Source organism: Eurosta solidaginis, chromosome 2 (genome assembly GCF_040869045.1).
Source record: "Eurosta solidaginis isolate ZX-2024a chromosome 2, ASM4086904v1, whole genome shotgun sequence".
Lineage (NCBI taxonomy): Eukaryota > Metazoa > Arthropoda > Insecta > Diptera > Tephritidae > Eurosta > Eurosta solidaginis.
The window spans coordinates 193,343,498-193,369,540 of record NC_090320.1 but is presented as its reverse complement, the minus strand read 5'-3'; the positions used below and the strand labels follow the sequence as shown (position 1 = coordinate 193,369,540).

General features: G+C 34.2%; 1 protein-coding gene across 9 annotated transcripts in view; it reads right to left on the bottom strand.

Annotated features, from left to right (window-relative positions):
- Trim9 (E3 ubiquitin-protein ligase Trim9) overlaps nucleotides 1-23,109 on the bottom strand; it is a 646,819-nt gene extending 623,710 nt beyond the window's left edge. For 3 of the 9 annotated variants that reach the window (XM_067766718.1, XM_067766725.1, XM_067766726.1), the window contains exons 1-2: nucleotides 22,551-23,109; nucleotides 17,441-19,047 (exon numbers count right to left, since the gene is read on the bottom strand). In XM_067766718.1, the coding sequence (XP_067622819.1) occupies nucleotides 17,441-18,412 (972 nt within the window). In that variant the 5' untranslated portion in view covers nucleotides 18,413-19,047; nucleotides 22,551-23,109. Of the gene's footprint in view, nucleotides 1-17,440; nucleotides 19,048-21,844; nucleotides 21,884-21,968; nucleotides 21,983-22,550 lie in introns of those variants that run through there. The other 6 variants (XM_067766720.1, XM_067766721.1, XM_067766722.1 and 3 more) reach the window with 6 other exon arrangements.
- Nucleotides 23,110-26,043: the final 2,934 nt, after the last annotated feature.

The following is a 26,043-nucleotide window of genomic DNA, read 5'->3' as shown; positions in this document are numbered from 1 at the left end:
CGTTTGCCCATCGTTTGTCCATGTGTGTCCAGTAAACATTTTCGTTTGTCCACCTTTTGTTAAAAAGTTATTTCAAAAAAACAAAAATCGTGTGTGAAGTTGGCACCTCCATTTACAAGTAATTAAAAAAACCAAATGCCATTCGTTTGTCCATCGTTTGTCCACGATTGTCCAGGAAAAATTTTCGTTTGTCCACCTTTTGTTAAAAAGTTATTTCAAAAAAACAAAAATCGTGTGTGAAGTTGGCACCTCCATTTACAAGTAATTAAAAAAACCAAATGCCATTCGTTTGTCCATCGTTTGTCCACGATTGTCCAGGAAAAATTTTCGTTTGTCCACCTTTTGTTAAAAAGTTATTTCAAAAAAACAAAAATCGTGTGTGAAGTTGGCACCTCCATTTACGAGTAATTAAAAAAACCATATGCCATTCGTTTGTCCATCGTTTGTCCATGTTTGTCCAGGAAAAATTTTCGTTTGTCCACCTTTTGTTAAAAAGTTATAACAAAAACATTTTTTTTCGAAAAAACCCAAAAAATTTGTGTTTCGCTTTATTGTTCTAAATCGTATGTCCGTCGTTTGCCCATCGTTTGTCCATGTTTGTCCAGGAGAAATTTTCGTTTGTCTACCTTTTGTTAAAAAGTTATTTCAAAAAAACAAGAATCGTGTGTGAAGTTGGCACCTCCATCTACGAGTAATTAAAAAAAACAAATGCCATTCGTTTGTCCATCATTTGTCCACGTTTGTCCAGGAAAAATTTTCGTTTGTCCACCTTTTGTTAAAAAGTTATAACAAAAACATTTTTTTTCGAAAAAACCCAAAAAAATTTTTGTTTCGCTTTATTGTGCTAAATCGTATGCCCGTCGTTTAACCATCGTTTGCCAATCGTTTGTCCAGGCGAAATTTTCGTTTGTCCACCTTTTGTTAAAAGGTTATTTCAAAAAAACAAAAATCGTGTGTGAAGTTGGCACCTCCATTTACGATAAATTAAAAAAACCAAATGCCATTCGTTTGTCCACGTTTGTCCAGGAAAATTTTTCGTTTGTCCACCTTTTGTTAAAAAGTTATTTCAAAAAAAAAAAAAATCGTGTGTGAAGTTGGCACCTCCATTTGCGAGTATTTAAAAAAACTAAATGCCATTCGTTTGTCCATCGTTTGTCCACGTTTGTCCAGGAAAAATTTTCGTTTGTCCACCTTTTGTTAAAAAGTTATTTCAACAAAAAAAATCCCGTGTGAAGTTGGCACCTCCATTTACGAGTAATTAAAAAAACCAAATGCCATTCGTTTGTCCATCGTTTGTCCACGTTTGTCCAGGAAAAATTTTCGTTTGTCCACCTTTTGTTAAAAAGTTATAACAAAAACATTTTTTTTCGAAAAAACCCAAAAAATTTTTTGCTTCGCTTTATTGTGCTAAATTGTATGTCCGTCGTTTGGCCATCGTTTGTCCATGTTTGTCCAGGAAACATTTTCGTTTGTCCACCTTTTGTTAAAAAGTTATTTCAAAAAAACAAAAATCGTGTGTGAAGTTGGCACCTCCATTTACAAGTAATTAAGAAAACCAAATGCCATTCGTTTGTCCATCGTTTGTCCACGATTGTCGAGGAAAAATTTTCGTTTGTCCACCTTTTGTTAAAAAGTTATAACAAAAATATGCCTATAACAAAAATATTCTTTACAGCGTAGGTAAATGCAAAACTCTAATTCTACGAATCTTCAAATGACTTGCGCGCAGGATTTCTGATCTATTGAGAGCTCACCAGATACAATCCGTCACGACGTACGCCATTTTCCACATCACAACGTAACATTTCAGCCATAAGTCATTTTGGCAAAGAATATTTCCATTGATCTCTAGTGAAAGTTGTATTGTGGTGCTACCTCCATTAAACAAAATTTTACAGTTTAACGAAAATACAATTTTTTTAAACTACACGGAAAGTTTTAAATTGTACATAAAATTTACGGTGTTAGCATGAGCCAATAACGTTTGCACGATCACGTATCGAAAAGCAATTTCACTCAAACGATAAATATAAATCTGCCAAAAAAATCGTAAAAATTATAATAAGTTATAGATCTTATGAGTACAGGTAGCCACCATTTCACATATTTTCCTAATCCGATTAACCAATTCAGATCTATTGCGATTTAAAAAATTTATTTGAATCATGGATCATACAACACGATACTGGCCTAGCTTTACATTGTATATCTTGTTTCTTTTTTTTTTTTTTTTGATGTTAGCACTTTTCTTCAAATTTATAGGGATCTTTACCATAAAACACGAAGGCTTGGTTGCATTTAGGAAATGTTTCGTTTTGATGTGGACCTCAAAATGTATGTTATATGGAATAATGTTTCATATTTCCAAACTTCATTTACATTGGTTTTACCACGTATTGACACATATTTTTATAGAAAAAAATCGCCATAAATTTAGCTGAAGTATTTATTAGTGAAAATTGTTAATAAATCAATTAAAACTCTGGAGAGTGGATGTGTATTTGAATATTATTTTCATAACGAAAGTACGAAAAAAATTAAATTTGTTTGCGTTTTCTCAAAAAATAAAATAAATTTTGAGTTACATACATCACATGGACAATAATTAACAACAAATTAGTTATAAATAATGATAATAATTTGTCTGTAAATGCAAAACATGAATGTAAAAAACTTTGAATTCTGAACAATTTTAAAAAATTAATGGCCTTTGTATAGAAACCCTTATGTGTAACAATTGCAGATGTCATGTATTTGAAAATTTTAAATATCGCTGTCATATTTCGCTTTGAATATTCTAAGCTATTTTTTACTCTGAAAAAATTAAAATATAAAGGAATTATATTTATGACTTCATTTTAAAATAAAAATAATTTTTTTTATTTTTGATGACATACTTTTAATGAGTATGAGTTAGAGGTTTACGCTGATCACTTTTTTGGCGGCGTTGTAGGATCCACAGGGTATACCGGCGGCGAAGCTTGCGATTTTGAGTTGAAAGATGTTAATGGTTATATGCTCAGACCAAACTGTTTTTTCCCGGCCTTATACTTTAAGAGTCGTTTTGTGTCTCAATTTCCACCACGCACGTGCTGGCAGTGGAAAATGGCGTACGTCGTGACGGATTGTATCTGGTGAGCTCTCAATAGATCAGAAATCCTGCGCGCAAGTCATTTGAAGATTCGTGGAATTAGAGTTTTGCATTTACCTACGCTGCAAAGAATATTTTTGTTATAGGCATATGTTTGTTATAACTTTTTAACAAAAGGTGGACAAACGAAAATTTTTCCTGGACAAACGTGGACAAACGATTGGCATTTCGTTTTTTTAATTACTCGTAAATGGAGGTGCCAACTTCACACACGATTCTTGTTTGTTTGAATTAACTTTTTAACAAAAGGTGGACAAACGAAAATTTCTCCTGGACAGACATGGACAAACGATGGGCAAACGACGGACATACGATTTAGCACAATAAAGCGAAACACAAATTTGTTTGGGTTTTTTCGAAAAAAAATGTTTTTGTTATAACTTTTTAACAAAAGGTGGACAAACGAAAATTTTTCCTGGACAAACGTGGACAAACGATGGACAAACGAATGGCATTTGGTTTTTTTAATTACTCGTAAATGGAGGTGCCAACTTCACACACGATTTTTGTTTTTTTGAAATAACTTTTTAACAAAAGGTGGACAAACGAAAATTTCGTCTGGACAAACATGGACAAACGATTGGCAAACGATGGGTTATACTATGTTCAAACAGAAAAATAAATTGAGGAAATTTCGATTTGAATTGAGTGCTGTTCATACAACTCGATTTAGCTTACACAATAGTAATTTGATAGCTGGTTGGCTCATCTCTACAGCAAGAGCATACCTTTGTTCAGACTGTCAAAATGTGCGTGTTGGTATTAGGCGAATGATATGGAATGAAAACATAAAACTTTGAAATTTTTGTGTGTTGTAAAAAATGTGTTCAATGTTTTGGTTTCATTTTGAGTTTGCCATCTTCTTTTGACAATCCCTACTCCATTGAAATGAAAGACATAAAATCAGCTGATGAGATGAGCCAACCGTATAGTTCAGCCATGCGTAGCTGAAGTTTAAAAATACTCAATAAACACACTTTACAATGTTGCATTTGTAGTTTGAAACAATTTATTACGCAATTTTTTTTAAATTGGCAATTTATTATTACAATTTATTATATGACAAATTGCGTAATAAATTGCCCAAATAGTATAAATTGCCAATTTGGTGTGTGTTTGAACCTAGTATAAACGACGGGCATACGATTTAGCACAATAAAGCGAAACAAAATTTTTTTTGGGTTTTTTCGAAAAAAAAATGTTTTTGTTATAATTTTTTAACAAAAGGTGGACAAACGAAAATATTTCCTGGACAAACGTGGAAAAACGATGGACAAACGAATGGCATTTGGTTTTTTAATTGCTCGTAAATGGAGGTGCCAACTTCACACACGATTTTTGTTTTTTTGAAATAACTTTTTAACAAAAGGTGGACAAACGAAAATTTCTCCTGGACAAACATGGACAAACGATGGGCAAACGAAGGGCAAACGACGGACATACGATTTAGCATAATAAAGCGAAACAAAAATTTTTTGGGTTTTTGCGAAAAAAATGTTTTTGTTCTAACTTTTTAACAAAAGGTGGACAAACGAAAATTTTTCCTGGACAAACGATGGACAAATGAATGACATTTGATCCTTTTAATTACTCGCATATAAAGGCGCCAATTTTTTTTTTTAATTTTTCTTTGAAATAATAAAAAAAATTAAAATACCAAAGTAGTATGTATGTATAATAATAAATCAAAAAGGGGGACAATAGTAGACTAAGGATGGAAAATTGCCTTATATAAGTAACATTTTTTATATTTTTTATTATTATTAGTTTACAGATTGTAAACAATAGGTTAATAAGCAAAACTTGTTGTTAGACAAACAAAAATCGTTCGCATTTTCAATTTTTTCCATAATACTTCTAACGCCATAGGTGGCAAATTAATAAATCCTGTGTAACATGTAGATCACAGCTGGCATATAATGTTCGGGTCCGTCCGAACTTAGCCTTCCTTACTTGTTTTAACACATGCAGAGTTAGTACAAAAAACCAGCACGACGCAATTTGAAGTTACCGGGAAAAATGATCTTCGAGAGTTAGAAGAGCGAGCCGAATTTTATAACACGTTATGTTAGCAAATGTTTGTCATATATTTCCACATAAAAAAATACTAAATGCCGCAAATAAATTTACACATAATTTCATGAGCAGTAATTGTTTAGATTTTTTTCGAAAAAAATGATTTTGTTATAATTTTTTAACAAAAGGTGGACAAACGAAAATGTCTCCTAACCAAACATGGACAAATGATGGGCAAACGACGGACATACGATTTAGCACAATAAAGCGAAACAAACATTTTTTTGGGTTTTTTCGAAAAAAAATGTTTTTGTTCTAACTTTTTAACAAAAGGTGGACAAAAGAAAATTTTTCCTGGACAAACGTGAACAAACGAATGGCATTTGGTTTTTTTAATTTATCGTAAATGGAGGTGCCAACTTCATACACGATTTTTGTTTTTTTGAAATAACCTTTTAACAAAAGGTGGACAAACGAAAATTTCGCCTGGACAAACGATTGGCAAACGATGGGTAAACGACGGGCATACGATTTAGCACAATAAAGCGAAACAAAAATTTTTTTGGGTTTTTTCGAAAAAAAATGTTTTTGTTATAACTTTTTAACAAAAGGTGGACAAACGAAAAATTTTCCTGGACAAACGTGGACAAACGATAGACAAACGAATGGCATTTGTTTTTTTTTAATTACTCGTAGATGGAGGTGCCAACTTCACACACGATTATTGTTTTTTTGAAATAAATTTTTAACAAAAGGTAGACAAACGAAAATTTCTCCTGGACAAACATGGACAAACGATGGGCAAACGACGGACATACGATTTAGAACAATAAAGCGAAACACAAATTTTTTGGGTTTTTTCGAAAAAAAATGTTTTTGTTATAACTTTTTAACAAAAGGTGGACAAACGATAATTTTTCCTGGACAAACATGGACAAACGATGGACAAACGAATGGCATATGGTTTTTTTAATTACTCGTAAATGGAGGTGCCAACTTCACACACGATTTTTGTTTTTTTTGAAATAACTTTTTAACAAAAGGTGTACAAGCGAAAATGTTTCCTGGACAATCGTGGACAAACGATGGACAAACGAATGGCATTTGGTTTTTTTAATTACTTGTAAATGGAGGTGCCAACTTCACACACGATTTTTGTTTTTTTGAAATAACTTTTTAACAAAAGGTGGACAAACGAAAATTTTTCCTGGACAATCGTGGACAAACGATGGACAAACGAATGGCATTTGGTTTTTTTAATTACTTGTAAATGGAGGTGCCAACTTCACACACGATTTTTGTTTTTTTGAAATAACTTTTTAACAAAAGTTGGACAAACGAAAATGTTTCCTGGACAAACATGGACAAACGATGGGCAAACGACGGACATACGATTTAGCATAATAAAGCGAAACGAAAAATTGTTTGGGTTTTTTCGAAAAAAAATGTTTTTGTTATAACTTTTTAACAAAAGGTGGACAAACGAAAAATTTTCCTGGGCAAACGTGGACAAACGAATGGCATTTGTTTTTTTTAATTACTCGTAAATGGAGGTGCCAACTTCACACGGGATTTTTTTTTTTTTTTTTTTGAAATAACTTTTTAACAAAAGGTGGACAAACGAAAATTTTTCCTGGACAAACGTGGACAAACGATGGACAAACGAATGGCATTTAGTTTTTTTAAATACTCGCAAATGGAGGTGCCAACTTCACACGCGATTTTTTTTTTTTTGAAATAACTTTTTAACAAAAGGTGGACAAACGAAAATTTTTCCTAGACAAACATGGACAAGCGGTGGACAAACGAATGAGATATGGGTTTTTTAATTATTCGACCAAGTAGGTGCCAACTTCACAGAGCTTAAAAAAAGGATATATGCCCATATGTACACTGAAGAAAGCGTGATGTGTCGGCGAGTCACCACTTTGTTGACTACCTTTTGTTAAATTTTGGTGGCATTATTAACGAAGCGAGAACAATTTTGAATAATGTACCCATCTGGTTCCAGCTACTAGGAGCGGCAGTGTTACCAGATCTCGATTCAGCTATTAAGCTAGGTCTTAGAAAACGTTGAGTATTCGCCAAAAAGGACAGAGTTATTTTGTAACATAAGTTATGGTACCTACATAGTTGGAGTTTTAATGTTTGATCGTCAAACCAATTCTGATAACACTATGTACATAATTAGTCTATGCCGAACCTAACCCATCTGGTTCACTATGGAATATTTTGAAAAGGTTTGGGGGCACAAAGTCAATCGAGATCCCATAAGGCTTTGCTGCTGGAATGTTCTCAGTTCATATCAGTTTTTTTCTTGTCGTTGGACAGAGACCGGATATGCAAAAAAAATATTAGAAACAGTCTTATGAAAAGACTGAAACACCACCATTTTCATATTGAAAAAGGTGAGCAATAAGGAAACATATTTCTGGAATGTCGACGAAAGTTCAGAGCACCTTAGGCCTGTAATTTTTATTCGATCTGAATAACTTTTTTTCCAATATTTTTTATCTCAAATTTGGTCCATAATAAAACTTCCTGCGAGTAGAGAAAGTATTTTTTTAATCTTCAATATAAATAGTTTACAGTCAAATGTGAAATAAAAATTCTAAGAAGAGAGCAAAAATACTTATGAGCACCACTTCAAAATGGTACAAGTTGTTGATTCACGAAAGTTAACTTTCAACAGTTAATATTTATGTTACATTACTGCTTTTAAATATTTTTTCAATACTGAATAAATAAAAATTCGCACGACTGAGTGGATCAAATAACATAGAATTAAATTATAAATACAAGTATGTTTGCATGCATGTACATAAATGGTGAATGAACATAAATTATCACTTAAAAGTCGCTCTGCTTTCAAGTTTGGAGATCTAGTTACCAAATGAAAATTTCAAAAAGTTAAAAAAAACCTTTGGTAAATATTTAGATACCTAATTTAAAGCAATAAAAGCGAAGTTTAGAACATATGTATGTTAGACCGTTTGAAATTTATCATTTTGCGGTTGGTAAGAAAAATTGGTTATTAAAATAGGACCTCTCAGTTTTAACAAATGTATGCATGTATATACTTAAGTATATATAGCGGGGTTGTGTCTCATACCTGCTCATACCGAAGATAAGAAATCTCGGGACAGGTAGCAGCAAAAAATAAAATGCTTCAGAAAAAGTTTTCAAAAATGTTCACTAACAAACGACAAGCCCTTATAGTATACTACCGTACATAACAAAAAGGCAGTAAAATTCAATTACTGCCTTTTCGATTTTTTTTTTTAATTTCTACGACTTCAATTTACTCATACACTATAAAATTAATCCCTAAGACTCAAACTTAAAGATAAAATAACATTTGTCTCATATTTCGGTAATCTAAAATTTTCTAACCAAAATAGCAGTTAGTAAATTTTCCAAGGCAAGAAAGAAGTATAAAATAAATATTACTGCTTTTACAATCTCAAATTTGGTTAAAAATGAAAATCTTACATTTTAACATTTCAATAACATTATAATAAAATTTTACTATATAAAAGATTTCAAATCAAAAAGCAGTGTTTTTCCGTTTACTGCTTTAAATTTACAAGCCTTTGAGGCAAGTTGCGTCTTATTTCAGGCTCCGGACAGAGTTATGTATAAGTTCATGTCATTTGATAGTTCAATATTCATTAGTTTTTGTTTTGCAGTGAATTAATCTATTTATTTAGTAAAAGCTAACATAAAACACATATTTTTGAAATATAAAACTGGTACTTCATATTTCTCTGTTTTCACTTTTTACACTTTACTGCCTTCTTGCTAGGGATATAGGGATATAGGGTATAGCTTCACAGTAAAAATTTATCTAGATAACTTTGAAGTCGGGATAAAACCTGTATTCCCCGTTTAGGTGCTATTAGTACTATTGCTTCGTGTCCCGGACAAAGCCACGTCGAAAATTTAGAAAACCCTTTTTCAGTTTGAAAAAAAAAATTTCTTAGCGCGATTGCCCTTTGGGAATACTTTGGCAAACGAATGTATTTCTGCCTTAGAAAGCTCCTCAGAGAAAATTGATCTGTATAGGTCAGCATGAAACATGTTTGCAGGAAAATTTAAAAGAAACACGACGTAAGTTGGAAGAAACGCTCGGCCTAAACCCTTTTGGAGGCAATACGCACTAAGTATTTATTTTTAACAGCTAAGCTGGTTACATAACGATTCGATTCGTTGTAATATGCTAAGTCGTATATTGTTGCCATGATTTCTAATATAAAGTTGATTTGCTGCGATAATAAGTGGATTTTTAATAATTTTTTTCTCTAATTTTAAAAATGCGTTAAAGTAAATACTCAGAACTTATTACCATTTTATCCATAAATTAGCTATAGTTATAATGTACAATCGCGTAGAACTTTCAAATTGTTCTGAATAATGGTACTCGAGAAACGAGCTTTAATCGACACTGTTACTTTGGTTATTCATGACATATACTGGTTAAATTGAAAGAATTGATCCTCTAATCTATATATCGTGAAGTAATTAAGCTTGTTACGGCTTTTTCAATCCAACAACACTTGGTGCATTGCATATGTATTACACTCAACTAGTTAGATGTTTTTTTCTTGACCTATGATATCGAACAGTAGTGGACAAAAGTAGGTGAGTAGGAAGGTTAGGTTAATATATTTGAATTGGGTTTCCAAAATATGAACTATGTTGTTTAAGACTCTTTGGTGACAATTTTTTGATATTGTCAATACATTTTATGAATTTGTTTTTTCTATAGCAGAAAAGGAACAATTTTCCAAGAAAAAAATAACAAAGGTTGGTATCGGGTTCAGAAGTGATAAAAGTTAGTATTTTTATTTTAATATTTTTTTTTTTTAATCAAGGAGTTTCACACCGGTAAATAATAATTGTTATTCAATTGTTATTTTTGTTTATTGGGGAAAACTGAAAATAAGGAAACATTTACAGGCATATTTCGATGGTACTATTTCGAAACCGCCACGTCATCATCGTCAGGCAATTTCGTAATGTTATATGTTTCACCGATTTTCGAACCACGGTCAACTCGCTGAAATCACAGTCGCCTAACCATTGGTCATTGCTTTCTTTGCTAATTTCAGTTAGTATTTTTATGTAATTTATATAAATCACATAAAAAGGTTTTTAAACTTTTTGGCGCAAATTATCATATGCACCCAATTGTTTTATGAAACGGTCTAGTGTACAAACATCTATCACCATACGAGCAAATGTTTTTTTATATACAGATAAACCTCCTATAAATGAACAGCGAGTCTACCAAGCCCTATAAAATATAGAGCTAAGTTTTTTGAAGAATCCTTAATTAGAGATCCCAAACTATTGACTATCGATAGTAAACGATATTACTTTTCTTAATAATCTTGATTGTATAGGTATTATTAGGGCGGGTAGATTTAAAAATCGCTCATTGCTCTGTGAAAATCGTATTCTAGGGATCAAAATAAGAAACTTTGCCGAAGGAACCATACCTCTAAAACGAATTCTGATGTCTCCCACTTTGGGTCGAACTTTTGGGTAGGGGCAATTTCAATTCTTACTGCTGTGTCTTGTGGTGACTTAAAAAAACAACACAAGCAATTTTACGATCTGCATTGTGTCACAGTTATACCTTCATTTTTTAAAACGGTTGAATAAAAAACCCACACAACTATGTTTACGACATGCAAATTCATCACAGTGATGCCTTGGTTTTAAAAGGGGCTTGTAAAAACGCTAATTTCTAATAATTTTTTTTTAATTTCTTTTCTATTACTAAGTTAAACTCATTTTTTTATTTACATATGTTCGGACTAAATAAATTTCTAAAGAGAAAAATAAACTCCAAAAAGAAAAAACATAGGCATTTCAAAGTGGGATTTTTCAAAATTTGCCCCTACGACCCAAAGGAGGGGACATCAGAATTCGTTTTAGAGGTATGGTTGCTTCGGCAAAGTTTCTTATTTTGATCCCTAGAATATGATTTTCACAGAGCAATGGGCGATTTTTTTGCCTCCCCACAAATCGACCCGGCCTAAGGTAGTATATTTTAAAATTTAAATTAATATTAAAGTTACAGTCCGATTAACCAGGGTTTATGAATCTTCTAAGCAAAGTTGAATGTTGAATGAATTGTTAATAATCGAAAATGATTGTTAAATCAATTTTCCACAAACTTTTGATAACGAATTTATTGTTTCAAGTTTCAGTCAAATCAACAATAAACAAAAACAACAAGTTATCAAGCCATACCTCTGTAAGCTTAACAGTTAATACTGCTACCTAAAGAATACCATTGAAAACTATTAAAACAACGTTTCTGTCAACATTAGAAGGCTGTTGCTATGACAGCGGTTTCTTTGGCACCATGATCATAGGTAGTAAGCGCCGTGAGCGTAAGTTTCTCTTTAAAAATAACAGATGCATTTGCATAGTATTAAAAGCTGTTTGCTGTTGAATTGACCAAAAACCCTTCTTTTAACAGACAAATATGTTAGATTTATTGGGAGCCTAATATTTTTACAGAGTTTTACTAACTTGAGACCAAGCTGTGGCATGGTTTAACTTCGCTAAACCGAACTTGATTAAAATTTGAACCAAAATTAAATATTTTATAATTATCTGTATAATTTTGCCATTTTCTAAAAACTGAGATTACAAAGGCAGTGTCCATTATCCTTCCATATTCGAGATAAAGTGAGGCATACAATGGTTTGCGAGCCTTAAAATTCTTTATAGAGAAGCAGTTATGAGAGTTTTGAATATAAAGTGTTCTTTAAAGCAGATATTTTCTCAACATTCGTGTATGGCAGGTTTAACTGTACCTGTTAACCAGCAAATCGAATTTCTGTGAATCAGCAGCGAAAGTGAGGTCAGATTGATAAACAAAAGAAAGATATTTTTGTTGGCTTGGCCAAAAAAGTGCCAAACACCAAATGTTAATACCAACGAAAATTAACTAAGGAAAGGCATGCATACGTAAACTCAATTGACAAAGAGACGACAACATACCAATAGAAAAACATACAAAAACAAATCATCGAAAAAAAGAAAAATAATTATCGATAAAACAGCATTCAGAAGGGGTGTGAAGATAAGGATGAATGGATTAAAAAGCAAGCCTTAACTTCCAACAACTAAAACTCAAACCCTTACTACAAAAAAGATAGCAGTTAAGGACTTATATAAATTTATCGCCATGTAGATTTACTTCCACAAGCTCACTCCTTCCACAACAATAGCCGCCCACAAAAGCGGCGAATTCCTACACATACTTTTATATACATATGTATGTATGTATGTGCACAAAGATATATATAAATATATCAAGCAGCCAGCAAAAGCTTGAATAGCAAATTTCCAAGAAACATTTGTATGTATTGGAGCGTATTTTACATACACCGTTATATTTCTGTATTTAAGGACAAGTTGTATAGCTAAAACTCATCATTCTCCTTTCGCCATATTCGCTCGCTAACAATTTCTTTCTCCAACCCCAGCATGACAAATGCGCCTTGAGTCAAGAATGACAGCTCCAAAGCAATAAATTGTGCTGCTAGCTTCTTTTGTTTACCACTTTCTTCCACCCAAACGACCCACTGGCACATACTTACTCGGGGCCAATGATACCAACAACAACAACACGCAATTCCTCGAGGCTCGATTAACATTTTCTACTGCTGAGCAGGCGGAAATGACTGTCAAGGCAGCCAAGACAAATCCAACAACAAAGCGAGAACGACAAGACTAAGAAGTATGGCCAAGATATTCAAGTGAACCAGAAAAATACAATTCAATACGAACTAATGACGATGAACAGTAAAGGATAGCACAAGTACCAAATGAAGAACGACGCAGGAATAGAGCAGGAAGTGCAGATTGTGACTTTGCCTTTTGAATGAGTGTTAAATGTTTGTTGGTTTGTTCACAATTTTTGGGTTTCAGTATTGAGTGTTAATTTTGGACGCAAGGTGCTACATAACACGGTGTTTTAGTTTTATTGTTGTTGTTTAGTATTGCTTGCTGCTCATTTATACCACAATAGCTCATGTATTATTTGTGTATTTTGATTTTGTTTATTGCTATGTGTGCTTGCTTTGTTTAGTTGTTTCCTCGTTTTGAGTTTGCTTCCTCTTTGTCCATAACTGTGGCATTGCAGGAAACTTGCGACTTTTGTTGGTAACGGTATATCTATCGTTTGTTTTGCTTCTCACTGTTTCTTCGTCCTTTCTTCGCATTTTAGCACAACGCCGTTGGCACTACGAAGTCTTATCAGTAATAAACAAATGGCAAATTTATTTATTTATTCTTTTATTTCATTGAGTTGGGTTGTTTGTAGTCCTTTTCTTGGTATTTGGGAGGTGTTTGTTTTTCCCTTGTTAGTGATAAAGTATACAGGGTAAGGGAATTTGTAACGTTTTTCAATAATTGGATTTATAAAAACGTAGTAAGCTACATTAGTATTTTATTTTAGATTTAGCTCCAACGAGTGATTTCACAGAGTAAAATAATGTTGCAAAGCTTCTAAAAATAACTTTAAAAAAAGAAAAAAACCAAAAAAAATAATAAATGCATGGAAATGAAATTGATTTAAACAGTTCTGATAGCAAACTGCTGCGGAATCACCTTAAAGAAGCAGTGAATTTATCTGATGCAAAGAAAAATATCTAGATGTGGATTGTAAAAAATGTTATATTGCTGAAGCGTTAAACTCCTTCTTTATTGATATTATTGTTGATTTACCGTTAATGATGTGAATAGTTAAAAAATTGAAGCACAACATTTTTGGGGAAAACCCCTGCTCTCGGAAAAAGTAATAAAAGATTCAGGATTAAATTTAGAATATATAATATATATCAATAATAGTAGCGAAAGCCTAATTATTACATTGCCAAATATCTAAAAAATACCAAAAAATCAACTTCTTAATTGTGTTAATAATAATAATAGCCGTATGAAAGAACAGTCTAGTTACAGGGAACTGCACCCTTGTGAGACTGCGTTAAATTATGTTATTACAAACTGGAAAGAAAAATTCAATCTAAAATGACCGTTGCTGTAGTATTCATAGATTTAAAGAGTAAAAATAAATAAATGTAAGGCGCGATAATCTCCGAAGAGATCTAAGGCCGAGCTTCTCTTCCAATATGCGTAGTGCTCCTCTTGATTTTCCCTACAAATTGGCCGGAGGGGACCTACATGTTTTATGCCGACTCCGAGCGGCATCTGCAATGCAGATGAGTTTTCACTGAGAGCTTTTAATGGCAGAAATACACTCGGAGCGCTTGCCAAACACTGCCGAGGGGCGACCTCACTTAGAAAAATTTTCTTCTAATTGAAAAACCTCATTTATAAAATTTTGATGTTGCGATTTAAAGAGTATTTCAAACAATATACAGGAATCTCATGATAGGCAAACTACGTTAAATCGGCATTAGGGGCTTTGAACCAGGGTGATTTAAAAGCTTTTTATCAAGTCTCAAACAAAAAGCAGCTTCAAGTCAGTGCTTTCAGAAGGGGCCATGGTGGAAGTAGAGCCGCCGCTAAGATCGGTGCTGACCCCAGTCTGTTTAACATTAAACTGACGGTACATCCTTTTATATACAGCTGTTAGCAAATATTGTTTTACTACAAAAAAGTGAATCGAAAAAAAAAAAAAACAATAATTACTATAAAAATTATTGTTCTGACCTCGAGATCGAATCGAACTTTGAATCCTTTATCAATAGACCGATAAAAAAAAATGTTAATAAACCAAGAGCACATGGGAATATCAATAAAAGTAATTGACAATAAACAAAAAATCCAAAAATATCAGTGATTTGCAACAGATGGCGCAACGCTGATCAGATATAGTTGGTAAAGAGAAATAGAAGTAGCAATTTATCAGTCAAACAAACCAGCGCTGTACAGCTAAATGGTTAGCGCAGCGTGCCTACAGAACTGGAAAAGGAAAATATAGTTTACTAGCAGACCCGGCAGACGTTGTTCTGCCCTAATTTTCGTCTATCTGTATAATTTTTAAGAGATTTTACCATTTACTCTCCCTCATCTCTTTCCCCTTTTCCTTATCAATTAATTCACTCATCCCTCTGCCTTTACCATACTCTACGTCCCTTTCTCCCTCTCTGTCTTTTCCTCATCTATTCCTGTCTCTCTATCTTCGTCTAACTCAATCTCTTTCTCAGTCTCTTTCTCCTTCCCTCTTTTTTCCTCTCTATAGTTCTTTTTATTCTTCTCCACCCTTTATTCCCAGTCATAGTCACAGCTCCAGTCCCAGTCCCAGCCCCAGAAATGAGCAACACTTTAAGTGACACCAAAAGAGAATTGCCCATAATAGCAACACGGAGTTTATGCGTTTGAACACGGACATTTAATTTCGGACGTATGTACATACATATGTTAGGTATTATCAATTCATGTCCTTATTTCGACTTCGCATGCATGTTAATCCGTTTGATCCAGATTGATGCAACTACACCGAATATCACAACAAAAATTACTTTACCTTAAAGCTCTCATCAACATATTTCCTTTGATATCCATATTGTATAAACACATTCTAGGGATATCCGGGTTCACGTTTTGGCCTATATCTTGAGACCCTAGTCACCCGAAAAATTACCCTGTACTAAAGCACTCATCATTAACAATCAGTTGATATCCACAGTGTATTAACACATTTCGCCTATATCTCGAGACCCTAGTTACACAGGGATACGAAATATACCCCGTATTAATGTACTCATCAGCAGCTTTCAGTTCATAACCATATTGTACAAACACATCCTAGGGTTACCCGGGCCCACGTTTTGGTCTATATCTCAAGACCCTAGCCACCTAGCGAGATAAAAGTATGCCTAGGGACTTCCGTTGGGTAAACTACATAAGCATGTGCGTTTATGCATAATTCCGTTGTGTAGTTTAGGCGCCATTACGTAACAACGTACAGACATTCACATTTATATATATCGATAAAAGCTGGATTGGAAGCACATGCTTTCCAACCACCCTATGAGAGATAATCAGGGTCTCGGCTTCTGGAACTGTTAATTCTGTGCTGATCGCAGGTCTCCGGCAAGTTACATAGCAGTATCGCTATAGTTACTTATTTAATTGGCGCTTATGCGTTTAAACGGTTATGGCCGTGCACCAAGGCGCGCCAGTTCTATCTTCGCTAGGTCACTGCCGCGAATTGGTCACACCAAGGGAATTTAAATGGCATTCCAAGAGTGGGGCCGTCCTTTTCTAGTGCTTCCATAGGCGGGTTCCAATAAAAATACTTTCTTAGCGGGAGAATCATCTTTCATTGGCATAACATGGCCTAGTCAGCATAGCCACTGCATTTTGATTCGCTGGACTATGCGATGTCTTGAATTTATCACTTTAAGTTTTAGGCATGAAGAAACGTAATAATAAATAAATACTATGAAAAAAACCATAGTCATGGTCAAACCATGGTGTTAACACAATTGCCCGAAGCAAGTTTTGTACACTAGCATTGGTAATTCAGCTTTCGAGCCCCATAAATTTATTTACTTGTAACTTTAGCTGTTATGCAATACCTTTCGTTAACCGAAACTATCTGTTAAGAGTCATAACTCGTTTTATTTACCCTTAGATTGTGAATGAAATATTTTAGGAACCAACCCCCATATTTTGCAGAGTTACGTATTGCTTTTTGGTATGCTGATTCGAACTGCCATTTAGGATCTAGGTTTACTAAAATCGTGCTGGGTAGCATAGCAGTAAGAGCCTACTACCTAGTTCAACATCTCTCGTGCAGAAAATTTGTTATGGTTCATATTTCGGAAATAAGTTACATTTTGCTTTTCATTTTTATGTATATCTGGCTACGGAACGTTTATCTTATTGCACCACCCTTAAAAAGAAAAACCATCAAACCGATTTCCACCCCCTCTTTCGCTTACGATACAACTCTGTTGTGTCGGTAAATATATATGTACTAATAAAGATTTATGCCTTATTTTAGTAAACTTGATAGACGACCTTTTGTGAGTGAGTATTTAGTAGGAGTTAGAAAAAGCAGCAAACGGAAAGATGTGTGCAGAATAGCTATCGACCTAACGCAGAAGCTAAAGCAATAAAAATCGGCAGAATTTATAGATTTCATTAGAGCAAAGCTGGTAGGTAAGAATTGTACTATTGTAGTAACCAGAAAAAAACCCTTAGCAAGATATTTTATTCAGCCACAAGAATAATAGCACACAGTTGAAAATAAATAAATAAATTAACGTCACTCACCTTTTGTGCCTTACAAGTAACGCTGATCGACTGCACCTCATGTCCTGGATGTTGTTTTTCCGCAATACACTGTGGGCAGGCGGGCATCTTGCACACCAAACAATACATAGCCATCGTATCGCCATGTTCGCCGCAAACTGATTCCCTTTGTGCTGCAGCATTGCGCGGCTTCACCAAATTATGTTTGGCCAATGGGCCACGTGCTGGATGACACAATTCACGACATGCATCACAATACCTTATCTCACATTGCTCACACACAGTCGAAGCAACCTTTGGATCTGTTTCACACATTTGACAACGTAACGCCTCGCGTGCACAAAAACGATCAACAATCGATTCCATTGTACGATAAGCGGGTAAATTGCGTACGCCGCCCTCGTCGAAAAATACCAACTTCCGACAAAGCGGACAGATGAGATAAAAGGCAGCACCAGGTGGCGCGGCGGCAGCACCTTGCAATAAACCTTGTAACTGCGCTGTACCAGCGTACGAAACCGGACGTGATGTATTCGAACAGCAAACAACACCCGAATCAGCTTCGCTCAAAATGCTAACCTTATCCGCCTGATCCTGATCGGAAGTGACACTTTCGCTGCCTGTGGCTGAGCTAGCAGTGCTGGCTGCAGAGCTATTCGATGAATGACGTGTCGAGGGAGGATGTGTTGGGGCGGATGATGGTGCTGCGGCTCCACCGTGTGTGTGTATTGTTGCGGCAGTTGTTACGCTATTGCCACCATGTGCTGCTGCAGCATGTAATGTATGTGAGTGGACTAGACAGCCTCCGTTGAGTGTGCCATTTGCAACGAGACCAGCAACAGCGCCAGCATTGACAGCGGCCAAAGCTGAGGCGGGCGTGTAAGCGGTTTGTATGTCAAGTGCACAACCCAAGCATAGCGCGTGAAAACATGGCAAGAGAACTGGATTGGCAAAGAGTTGTTTGCATGTCGGGCAGCGTAGTTCGTCCTCCATGCTAGCGATGTGTGGGTTTGTGTGATTGTGTGTTAGGAAAGGGGTGTAGAAATTATTTCAATCAGCACCAAAGCGTGTATATGCTTTAGTTTGAGTTGGTATGCACTTCAAAATTTTATAATTTCAGAGGTGTGAATTTAATACATTTTTGATTTAACGATTTACACTTTCACTTCCGGCGCACTTTGCAATTCACTTCCGTTCGTTGTTTATAAATTGTGAAAATGCTATTATGTTTTTAATTCCTTGTGTTTATTTTTTATTTATTTTGCTTTATTACTTTGTTGCAATATAATTTTCACTGCCAATAGCCATATTTTTCGAAATATGAATCAACTATGTTATTTTACGCACTCACGCGTAATTTGCATTTATTTTTTATTGGATCTCAATCTATTAATTCACAAAATTTAAAACCCATTTTTTCTAAAATATCTATTTTCAATGCAGATATTTTATGTTTTCAATACTAATTTATTTTATTGTGCTTTGTTTATGTATTTAGTATTTTCGTGTTTATGATAAATTTATCGTTCTTTGTTAAATATATTTATTTTAATTGTTTTCAAAATGTTTTCCTGTAGTCACTGCTTCTCATAATTCTATTGAATTTTGTATTTTTGTTGTAATTAGATCTGCAAATTTTAAAATTATACACTATTTTAAGCATTTGTATTGGCGAATAACGGCTAGGCATTTCTATTATTATATCTATTATCCAATCGTACGCAATTTTTACAGTTTTCACCGTGGCATATTGAATTATGCCATGGCACTTATAACACCTTATCCAATAAAATTTTTTGTTGGAAACGGAAACGGAAAAAGGGACTAAGCGCCAATTAGGATAGTAAGATAACCGCAGCATCAATTTTTCTGTGTATTCGAAAAGGAAAGCAAAATTTACTTGGAGGCTTTCCGGTGTGCTTGAGCAAACATGAAACTTATTTGTATTAAAACTATAAGCATCCAGAAGTTGGCGTCGCAAATTAGTAAAAATTTCTACATTTGTATGTACACAGATGTGTGTATAATGGGTAATTTTTTGCTTCGTTTTGTGGTGGGAAGAACAATAAAAAGAGTTATTAATGGTACAAAGTTCAAATTGTAATTTTTTTAATCTTAATTTCTCAAAACCATCGAAGAAATCACTGAAAGTGATTATATAATTCATACTGCGAGGCCTCTGAAATAATAATTAAAACAGTTTATATTATAAAATCTCCAAAATAATGTTAATAGGTGAAATACATTTTTCTAATCTTAATATTTTTTATTAGAAGTTGTGTAGCCTGTTTTGAAATTCGTTGCTCCAATTTCGAACTTTTTTGGTGCGGGTTCGTTTTTTCATATATCACACCGGAGCCATTGACGAATATTTTGACAAAATTAAGGTTTTTCTTAAAAAGGTACTAAGTAGAACATGTGGACATTTAGCGAGATATTTGAGGATGTGACAATCACGGCATTCCAGCATGCCACTGCTTGCAGTAGATTATGACGATATCCTGCTGCGTATAACTCAACTTTTTGGTTAAAGGTACACCTTAGCTCTCAACTATATCCACATAAAGTTGGTAAATTCTCATGGCATCAATGCTTGTAATCAATGCTAAATTTCTAAAGCCGAAAAAGAGCTTAATCTACAAATGGAGACGAATGTTACTTACTTAATTGGCCCTTATTCGTTTGCCGAATTTCGAGTTACTTTGGCACGACTTAGACTTTAGCCTATCTAAATAAATCAGCTACCTGGGACGTGCCACAAACCACCTGATCAAATCAGCAAAGGAAATCCTATAAAAGCATCCTGGTTCCTAAGGTTTGCGCAATAGAGAAAAAAATTTATTTCAAGACTTATAAACGAAATTTACTTTCCATAATTGTTAACCTACCAAGACCTTTATAAATTAAGTTCCAAATAATTATAATTGAAAACTTAGACACAAAAAAAGGAGGCTGAAAGGAAGTAATAAAAATTTTAACTCTGTCATGAGACAAGAAAAGTCGAAAATTTGTATGCGGTAATAATTTTGATATTGGTGTTTGTGTGGGTTCAATTTTGATCTCCAAACCGGTGTTGGACTCAGCCGGCTAATTCTTTATAAGTGCGGCAGAAGGCCGCCAATTCTGAAAGTTGTTTTTGCCAAAACTGCTATGGATCCCACCCCCGGCTTTGAAGATGGCCTTTGTCATCATGCGGGTTTTCGTGGAAATCTTTTCAAAGACTCAATTTTTTTCCGCCTGCGGATTAATGATACTGAGAACAAAATGTTTCCTTTTACATCCCACTCGAGAAAGTTCTATAGTTGAACTTTGTCCCTTGATAAGTCCTTTTGTTGTGGTTTCCCCAAAAGAAAAAATACCACAATGCTCACCCAATTAATAAGTACTTAATCACCTCTAATATAACTCTGCCTTTATTTGAGATTATTCTAGTGTTGGCGGCCGCCGTTGCTTGGTATTAGCGTGCTTTGTCATACACACAGAAAGTACCTGGGTCCAAGTTTGGGCAAAGCAACATCAAAAATTTAGAAAAAACTTGTTTCTATTAGGAAAAAGTTTTTCTAAGTGGGATCGACCCGCGGCAGCGATGTGGCTAACCTCCGAGTGTATTTCTGTCATTAAAAGCTTCTCAGTTAAAACTCATCTGCCCCGCAGATGCCGTTCGGATTCAGTGCAAAACATGTAGGTCCTGTCCCACCAATTTTTAGGGGAAATTAAAAGGAGCACGACGGAAATTGGAAGAGAAACTCGGTCTAAATCTCTCCTCGGAGGTAATTAGGGGAAAGTATTTATGATTTTTAATAAATAAAACAATTCATCATTAAACAAGGCAAACATAAGAGTAGCTTAAGTTATGCAAAGGATTTCGGAATGCATTCCTCCGAGTATTGCAGTCCAATGAATGCAATCCGTGGAATAAAGAAAATAGGAATACAAAAAGGAATAATTGGTCCGGAATGCAGAAAGGAATAACGACTAAAACTTTTTAATCATTATTTTGGTTTAGCAAAATAGTATTGCAATCCTCTGGGGCTGCAATCAAAACCAAATGGAATGCATTCCTTAACAACTCTGCAAGACTTTAATAAATAAAGGCCCAAATATTTTTTTTTTTTTTTTTTTTTTTTGTAGACTCACTCAAATAAAAAAACTGTTTCTGGTAATAATTCATTAACCCAAAAAATTGTTTAGGCTTTTATATTGATTGAAATTTCCGTAAAAAAATCTTTATTATTTTTGACATCTGCTGGAGATTAAACCCAATAATTTAATGCACTAGCAAACGAGATAAAAAAAAATTACATCTCGGTACCTACGCATTTCTTCTTGAGAAAAGTATATTTGAACAAAATTCGAAATTTGAACTTTGACCTACTAGTTCTATTGTTGTGGTTTTCGCAAAAGAAATAAGATCCCTAAACCTACTTTTTTCTTTAATTTGGTATACTACGTACACTGATATCTACATACACTGTAAGTATGTGTATATGTACATATGTATGTATAGTTTTGAATTATCATAAAAAGGTAAAGTTTATGTATAATATACTTGTTAACACTATATTTCGGTACAATCTTTTAATGCACATTTCACATATTTTTTCCCGCTTAACAAATCCATTAAAACTTTGAACACACAAATCTCTGCATCCGTACCTAGACAGGTAATTAATATTTGATATATACAACTGCCTTCAAGGTGCTGCCAATCAAAATCGCGCAATTTGCAACATTTACAGCAGGTGAACAACAACAAAGCGTGCCACCCACTAACATTAACAAAATAAACAATAAATAAACACAAAAACCGGCAAAGCTGCAAACGGCGTACAAAAAAAATGAGTTTTTCCACTTTTCATCGATGATTATCGCTTAACGATTTTGCACTCATATTACGCGGAAATCCTGATGTCTTGTTTTCTATTTCACAATTCTGTTGACACTTTTTTTAAGTAGGTACACTTTGTTTAAAATGAACGCAACTTTGTTTCCGCAGCACGTTGCTAATCCCTTTTTGAAAATAAATTTGATAACAGCAGCAACAATCAATTTAAGTTGCTGCAGAAACGAGAGTGGGTTGGGATTTTGCCGTGTTTGCATTTATGATTTCACATTATTATAAAGAACTCACATTGGCGCCACTTACGAGATTTATCTCACCGGTAAAATAGCAACATCCAATACACGAACAACAAATATTCAGATCAAGAAATAATTTTTATTTTATTTTTTGTTTCATGTTAAGAATTGCGATTTCTCTTGCCACAAGATTGATCTATTTTTCACTTAGCAAGACATCTGAATTTACTTAAAGCCTTTCTTTTCACTTTTCATCTGCTTACAACATGGCCTTTCTTCACTTTTCTCACCTTGTCACTTGACATTTTTCAATTTCCGTTCACTTTGCGTGCAACACCGTTTTATGTTGTTTTTTTTTTTTTTTTAATCCAAACACTATTTTGCCGGCTGCTAACTTCTAGCAACAAATATTTAATTTGCAAACTTTCTTTATTACTTTGATTCCTTTGAGCACATTTGCTTGTTTTTGTTTATTTTCTTCTTTTTGTCAAATCATCCCTTATTTATTATCATTCAATAAACAATTTCTTTTAACACATATTTTCACGGTTTACATTCAAATTTACTCAACGTTTTTTCTTTGCGTGAAAACGACCGCGCACTCACGTCTATTCTTCACGATGTTTTGCCAACAACAAACCGATGTTTGCTCGTTGCTGACTAAAGAACCAACAACGCAACTTCACCGAACTTCACGCGACATGTTCGCTTATGTGGAAATAATTTTGTTGTTTGCTGTTGGCAACATGTTTGGTGCTCTTTGTTTGTGGAATGTAACAGCGGTTTGGATCTTGTGTTTTCTGTGAAAACAATTTAACTGAATATTTTGAAAATCCGCTGATATTGGTAGGGCTGCCAAATTTTTATATGACCTAGTATTTATGGTAAGGAAATAGTTCCCTTTTTCGGGTACATCGTATATTCAAATGTATCTATGTATGTACATATATGTATGCATTTACTGGAAGCTGTGGATTACTACATAAACAGATACTATGTATGTATGTATATCGCTGGCTTCGTGAGCAAACGTACTAAATCCATTTTTTATGAAAATTTGAATGCAGTTAGGTAGGAAAACAAAAAATACATTATTTTACAAAAACAAAGTTATTATAATGCAATTTTTACGTATTAATACGCACTGTTGCTCTAAGTCCAAAGAACTGGTGTTTTAAAGGGCGAATTAATGGTGACTTATAACCATGAAGCCATAACCAAATAAAACAGCTGATCGACCTACCTTATGGAAATCAATGTAATCGATTAATGGTGCCATACCATAACGCTAAAGCGCCAAATACACGACACGAACATTTCCGCGAACATTCCCGTTATGTCATGTTTCTGCGACCTTTTCTGTCGTGTATGGTGGTGTTTGCCAGTTCGCGCAAATGTTCGCCAAAAATCAATATATTTTAATTTTTGGCGAAAATTTGCGCGAACTGTTCGTGCGTGTATGGCGAAATAGCTCATAATCGTAGTAATTTCTGAACGAAACAGACGTGCGCGGAAAAGTAAAATGGACAATAAAAAATTTCTGAGTGAATTTATTGAAATGTATAAATTTTTTTTGCGCTTAATTGCCACAGCGAGCAATATTGCTGCAGCACAATTGTTGTCCGTATTCATCGCTGTCTGAAAGAGAACTAATGTTCGGCCAAAAGTTCGTATGGTGTATGGCCAAAGCTGCGAACAAGATTGCGGAATGTTCGCGGAAATGTTCATGTCGTGTATTTGGCGCTTAACTCGCTTACATTGATTTCCTTAATGTAGGTTCGATCAGCTGTTTTATCTGGTTATGGCTTTATGGTTATAAGTTACCATTAATCCGCCCTTAAATTGTGTGTCCTGCTCTTAATATTTCTTTATGCTATGCTAAAGAAATGAATTGGTAGGGCTTTTTAAACTTTTATTATTACTTTACCTTTGTAGGAAAATAACAAGCATTAAATCTTTAACAATAAGTACCTAGTAGCTCACGCTTTATATTTAATTTATTTAATTTATTTATTTCTTTTATTAATTTCTTTGCATTTTAGTAGAAATATGTTTTTCAATAGTAAATACAAGGTGCGATAACCTTCGAGGAGTTTTTAATTTGCGTCGTGTCTATTTTCAATTTTTCCTATAAATTGGCGAGACGGAACCTGCATGTTTTACGCAGAGCCCGAACAACATCGGCAGATGAATTTTCTAATTGAAAAGCTTGTTTCTAAATTTTTGGTGTTGCTTTGTCCGGGACTTGAACCCGTGATCTTCGGTGTGATAGGCGGAAAACGCCATCACCATCACTGTAACCCTATTTAAACAGAAGTTTGCAAAAATTTTGTTAAATAAGCACTTATAGATCAGATTTTTTTCACAGAAGGTAACTACTTTTTTTTAATACCTACTTAGGACTGTTCCGAAACGAAAGTTTAAACTTTATTTAGCTCGACGAGTTTGCCCTTTTTCTCTTTCAATTTTTTCTGATGGCAACTAGCATTGTAAAGCTAGTTGATGCTTAACGGAAGGAAGCAAATAAATCTTTTATTTCTCGCGGAGTTTTGTTTGCCCCAGTATTGAATAACTTGTATACACTATTTTCGAGAAAAGATACATTATACGATTTGCAAATTTGAATATGATATTTTCAATGGCTTTTAATTTACGGCTTGCAAAACTTTTAAATATTCTTCTTCTAAATATGAGCGGTTCCACGCCTATTTTCCTTAATTTATATTTTTCGTAAGGGCAATCCACCTTAGGTCTTTCCCTTTATCGGTCTTTGGTAATGAATTATCGTACTTTTCCATTTTTCGAAATTTTGATATCGAATTTTTTCTAAGTGGGCGTGGTATCTACTCTTCGCCATATGGTTAGCACATCGGTCACTTTATCGGTCGTTTGTAATGGATTATCGCAATTTTTCGTTTCCCGATATTCTCGAAAAAGTGGGCGTGGTTGTAGTGCGATTTCGCCTTTTTTCAATACCAATCTATTTTTGGTATAATCAATGTTCAGAGGGTGCTTAGATTTTGTAGGGAACTCATCTCTACCCTCTTAAGCGGAGGCAGCGATGAAGCCACTTCCGAAAAGATTCGATGTTTGTACATTCTGGATTCAGCTTAAAATTGACATATGTATTATAGTTAGTTTGTTTTGAAAAATAAATTCCATTAGACAATCTGTAAAAAATAAAAATTTTGCATAAAAACTTTACATTTTGACAACCTGGAAATGCATTTTATACCTAATAGCCCCATCACACAAGATTTGGCAGAGTACATTGCATGCATTTTCAAAGGGAACGGCACATATTTTAATGATGGAGTTAAACAGAAAATACTATCAGCAAAATTGATGGATAATAATAAGTTTTGGGACGTATATTGGAACGATTTTCCGTCATCCCTTGTCAAATTTGGTTTTGAGACAAACCGGTTTCGGCGTTGTGCCATCATCAGTGTCGATTTTCGTGCTGGTCTGTTGTTGTCGTTTGTCCTGTATTTATAGTTCGTAGGTATATGAGCAGGTATTGTCAAATTGATGCTTGTGCATAT